The following is a 5,550-nucleotide window of genomic DNA, read 5'->3' on the forward strand; positions in this document are numbered from 1 at the left end:
GGAGAAGGAGCGTCGCCGCAAGCTGAACCTGTGTCTGTACTGCGGCAACGGTGGCCACTACGCCGACAACTGTCCCGCCAAAGCCTCCAAGGCCTCGCCGGCGGGAAACTGCTCGGCCCCGCTGTAGAGGGACCTCCAGCGACCGGGCCAGAAGCAACAAGGTCCCCTCCAGATGACGCCTCATCTCCGCATCTCCAGGTGACGTTGCACATCCACCTCCCGGGCCGACACACGCTGTTCGTGCGTGCCATGATCGACTCTGGTGCGTCTGGCAACTTCATCGACCATGAGTATGTGGCACAGAATGGGATCCCGCTGCGGGTCAAGGACTGGCCGATACTCGTGGAGGCCATCGATGGCCGCCCCATCGCATCGGGCCCGGTGGTCCACGAGACACACGCGCTCGTCGTCGACCTGGGTGACCACCGCGAGGTGCTGTCCTTCGATGTGACCCAGTCACCCTTCTTCCCCGTGGTGCTGGGCGTCCGCTGGCTGAGCACGCACGACCCCAACATCACGTGGAGCACCCGCTCCATCGTCTTCGACTCCGAGTACTGCCGCTACCACTGCCGTCCCTACACGCCCATCCCGCGGGCGCTGCCCCCGCCGGGACCACCGCCTGCACTCTACTACCCTGTGGACGGGTACCGTGTGTACCAACCAGTGCGGTACTACTACGTGCAGAATGTGTACACGCCGGTGGACGAACACGTTTATCCCGACCACCGCCTGGCCGACCCGCACCTAGAGATGATTCCCGGGGCTCACAGCATCCCCAGCGGGCACGTGTACTCGCTGTCCGAGCCCGAGATGGCTGCGCTGCGTGACTTTGTGGCCAGGAACGTGAAGGACGGGCTGATCACACCTACCATCGCGCCCAACGGCGCTCAGGTTCTCCAAGTGAAGAGGGGGTGGAAGCTGCAGGTCTCCTACGACTGCCGGGCTCCCAACAGCTTCACCATCCAGAACCAGTATCCCCGGCTGTCCATCCCAAACCTGGACGACCAAGCTCACCTGGCGACCTATACCGAATTCGTACCTCAAGTCCCCGGATACCAGACGTACCCCACTTACACCACGTACCCCACCTACCCGGTGGGCTTCGCCTGGTACCCAGTGGGACGAGACGCGCAAGGAAGGTCGCTGTACGTCCCTGTCATGATCACCTGGAATCCGCACTGGTACCGCCAGCCTCCGGTGCCACAGTACCCACCACCGCAGCCCCCACCCCCACCCCCACCTCCACCACCACCTCCGTCTTACAGTACCATGTAGACAGACCCTCGTCATGTCCTTTAGGGTCTCTACCCTCCAAACTATTCCTGCTCAGCTTCTCAATCAGTGATTGTGTGTGCAATCAGGTGACTGTCTTCAGGCCAGCTGAGGCACATCCTCTCTGAAATGCTACTGAAGATCAGGGCCACCTTGGACTGGCACACACGCCTCCGAGAGCAACAGAGTATTTGCCAACAGGTTATCTCTCCATCTTCCACTTGACTGCCAATCTACCACAGCTAACAAGTTTACCTTCCAGCAAATCCTGGAAGCCTAGGTTTTACCTGTCACCATCCAACTGATAGGCTGCCAAATCTCTCGGTTAACAATTCCAGAGAAGCTGATGCAAACACAGGAATGCTGATTTATTTATGGAGGGGGAGACGAGAGGAGTGACATAACTCTTCTCACAGTTTCGGTTCTCTCCTGCCATTCCTGGAGGACCGACGCCTTATTGAGGAAGCCAAAACTATTGGTGCAGTGTGGACAGGCTTCCGCGACCCACTTGCTGCACCCACAGAAACTCCACCATCTTCAAACTCCATTTTCATGGTTCCATTAATTCTCAAGGAGCAGCAATTCGGCCGGTTCTCCCAGGAGCAGGTAAGACCCCTACAACACGAAACACCTCAGGCCTGAAAAGAAAGTGCTCTCTCAGAAGGACTCTTGCTTGTTAAGAGTGTGCCTTCACATCCTGGTGCAGATCACATGTACCCAAGGACTCTGGCTTTGACACAACACCTTACCATCACCATGCCAGCAGTGGTTTCCACAGAGCTCTAAACCTGGTCACCAGAGACTGCTGGTGACTCCAGGGGTGTTCAGTGTTTGTGAACTGTGACCACCTCTCAATCATGCACGAGGGCTAAAGAGTAGCAAATCCAAAGTTCCGTACCCAGCTTGTAAGAGATTCTGAATTCATTGGTGCCAGCCTGTCCTGGTACTTCAGAAAGGATTTCCACAAGTGTTGATACTTGGCTGGGAGAGCACCAATGGGAAGTGTTGGCACATCTGTCCACGTGTCTGCCCCCATACGCACCTGGGCATTCCATCTCCAGTCCCCTCATCACACATGACATTAGCATGCTTAGAAAGGGGGGAAATGATTTAGCACCTAGATTCACACTCCAGTGTTTGGGAGAGGCGTCTTTGCAGGAGAGGAATTAGGTCCTGAGGATACAGACTTCCTGATGGCACCCACTTCAGAAGGGTCAGAGTCCACGTGATGGAGAGGATCCCCGAGATGATGGCTCTGACATGAAGTTGCCTGTGGGTGAAAGGCCTCAGAAAGCAACTCTCAAAGGACTCTAAGCAACAGACAGCGCAGAGATTTTCTTTAAGCCAGGACACGTCTGGTGTCTCCTGGACACGTTGTGCTATCCTGGGGCTGCCTGACTTCTCTAGCCTGGTCCCTTGCTACTTCCTTGAACTGTTTATCTAACCCCTCTCTTTCTGTTTAATTCTTTACCACTGCCATGGACACTGCTGCAGGATTTGTGCCTGGTTACAGAGACTCCATCTTGCGGCCACGCATGGAGACCACAGGGCACTTTAATTGCCAAAACCTAGTTTGAGCAGGAGAAGCAACACTGTGTATATTTCCCATTGTCATGCAGAGGAGGCCACTGGTGAAGTTTCACTTCTCATCAGCATCATCTCTCACATGAACTACTATCACCCACCCTACTCTTGCATGTTTAAATACTTAAACCTTTAGCTGTAGTGGTGTCCTTGAACAGTGTTTTGAAGTGATAATGCCTTCAAAACTTTCCATTGAACTACAAAGTACTATCCAATTCTTATTGTTAAACTAAAGTGAAAATGGTCCATGATGTATGACGTGTCTTCACTGGGAACTCTCATAGCACTGAGTGAGAGACTCCTCAGAACTGTGTGTATATGAGAGTGTATGTGTGTATCAGTTTATCCTGTTCATCCTCCATCCTCAATTTTAACCTCATGTGTAAGTTTGCTTCTATTAATTGGACCTTTAAAAATCACACGCAAGGATACACAGTTTCAAAGAAGAACCCTGGCTGACTATTTATGGACTCAGAAAGCGTGTCAATCCCTTGTGTGCTCCAGAGCCGTGACTTTTACAATGGTGCGTGTGTGCTCTGGACTCATTTGAAATGTCACTTCCGTTTACCTCAAATACCAACTCATCCTCTATATGTTGGAATTCCAGTTCTGTGTCAGACTCACAGTTGTCAGTTGATCTTCAAGCTGCAGAAGCCTAGAAATGGGCAGTAGTCTGCGGCCCCGGCACGTGCACACGGACATTTGCCACTACCGCAAGCAGGCATCTGAGAAGCTGGCCAATGGCAAGGAAGGTTGGGGGGAGACTGATATGGGTCACCCCACTCACAAGGGCCCTGACTCGTCCAGGGCTGTGATGGAGCTTGCGGTGAACTTTTGGGCAGTGTGCACCATGCTCCATTGCTATTTATGCTATCTATAAACGTAGTTGTTAAGGATAAGTAATTTTAAATTTATTATCTATAGAATTGACATTTGGCTAAGTTTCCTTTCACTCCATTGATTTGTTGCTGTTCATCAAATTTGTGTTAATTTCAGCCTTTTTTTTTTGGCATTTTCCAATAAAAATGCCTTTATTCATAAGGAAGGAAAAAGCAAAGGAATTTAATATCCAAGGAAGTTAGAAAGGGAGCAAAATAAAAACATAAAGCAGAAAGATAACTCAAAACATTAGAACTAGTAACAAAGCCAGTAGTTGAGTCTTTTAAACAAACTGGCAAAATTAATTAATTGACTTTTGGCCCAAATTCACATTGTTAATTAATTAAATCAAGGAAGAAGTTCTCAGCGCTCCCATTGTTAGGCAAACTTGGAGAGAACTGGCTAATCATCATGCTAGGATACTGAAACAGGAAGTAAGTTTACATACATTTACGAAGGGTCAATTTGGTTTGAACAATGAGGTATTTGCCACCAATACTAGAAAAAAGAGAGTTGGTTTCGTCGAATGCTGTGAAGCTGTGTGGTGAACTTGCAGGTGAACAGTGAGGGTGGCACACCCACGAGGGCAGTCTGGAGAGGTCTCTACTTGCAGGTACCTCTTGGTCTTCTGAATTGACACGTTGTCACCCACCACAGACATCTGACAGCAGATGCGGTTCCATGGCTGGCAGCAGAGAGCAGCCTGCTGAAAGGAGGTGCCGGTGGGAGTCATCTGAAGGAGACCTGGCAAGGGGACTGGGCGCTCTTTGTTGTTTCAGATTGTAGAATGCTATTGACTGGGTCTGTGGACACTTGCATTGTTTTTATTTCTTTCTGTAATCAGTTTAAGTAGTAGGGGATCTATATAATAAGTATCTTAGGGTGGGAGGGCCTATTAGGTAATCTTAAGTGGGTGGGGTTATTTAGAACATTATATTCATATTATCTCTCTTTGTGGACATGTGTACTTACTTGTGACCCTATACCCTGTAATTGCTACCCTTAAAGATTCCAAATAAACTCGGAGGGAGCTGCGGGGAGGTCAGCCTATTTAGAGTGAATTGCACATGGATAAAACCCTGGCAGAGAAAGCTTCAAGGTGATGAGATTGATTTAATAGAAGCCCTAAATAGACAGGAGCCCTCTGAGAAATTGATCTGGAGTGAAATTGTTAATGGTGAATATTCATGGAAGCTATAGGAACATGATGGATAAACGCTTGCTCTCACCTCCTCCTTACCTCTGCCTCCTTTCCCCACCCCACCTCTCCTTCAAACTATATTGCTGTATTCTCTTTACTCTGTATTTCTCTCTATTTACTAGTATTGTATTGATGTTATAATAAAAATTCAATAAAGTTTTAGTGGTTAAGTGCAAAAAAGAAAAAATCCTAAAGGCAGTAAGAGAAAAAGGTCAGGTTACCTACCAGGGAAGACTAATTAGAATAGCAGCAGATTTATCTACAGAAACTCTTCAGGAGAACTTGGAGCCCAATCTTCATAGTTCTCAAAGATAAACAATTTCAACCAAGAATTACCTATCCAGGTAAGCTAAGTTTCATCAGTGATGAAGAAATAACATATTTTCCAGACATTCAATCCCTAAGAACTTACACTCTCTCAGACCAGCTCTATGAGAAACACTTAAGAAAGTATATATAATGCAGAAGAAAGAAAAAAAAGTAATGACAATGCCCTTTCACATGAGTGAAAGAAAAAGATTGAAAACACACATGGATCAACCCAAAAATCAAAAGAAAGAAAACAAATCAACAGCAACAACAGCAGCAAACTCTGTAAGAACCACATGACAGTG

At 48.3% G+C, this 5,550-nt stretch overlaps 1 protein-coding gene across 1 annotated transcript in view; it reads left to right on the plus strand.

Moving 5' to 3' along the window:
- PEG10 (paternally expressed 10) overlaps positions 1 to 5,116 on the plus strand; it is a gene marked incomplete at its 5' end in the record, with an annotated part of 6,834 nt that extends 1,718 nt beyond the window's left edge. The window contains 2 exon segments of the mRNA XM_021717964.1: positions 5 to 98; positions 101 to 5,116. Coding sequence (XP_021573639.1) covers positions 5 to 98; positions 101 to 1,275 — 1,269 coding nt within the window.
- Positions 5,117 to 5,550: the final 434 nt, after the last annotated feature.

This window comes from Carlito syrichta, unplaced genomic scaffold, assembly GCF_000164805.1.
Source record: "Carlito syrichta isolate Samal-C Ts95f unplaced genomic scaffold, Tarsius_syrichta-2.0.1 Scaffold311602, whole genome shotgun sequence".
In the NCBI taxonomy this organism is placed as follows: Eukaryota; Metazoa; Chordata; class Mammalia; order Primates; family Tarsiidae; genus Carlito; species Carlito syrichta.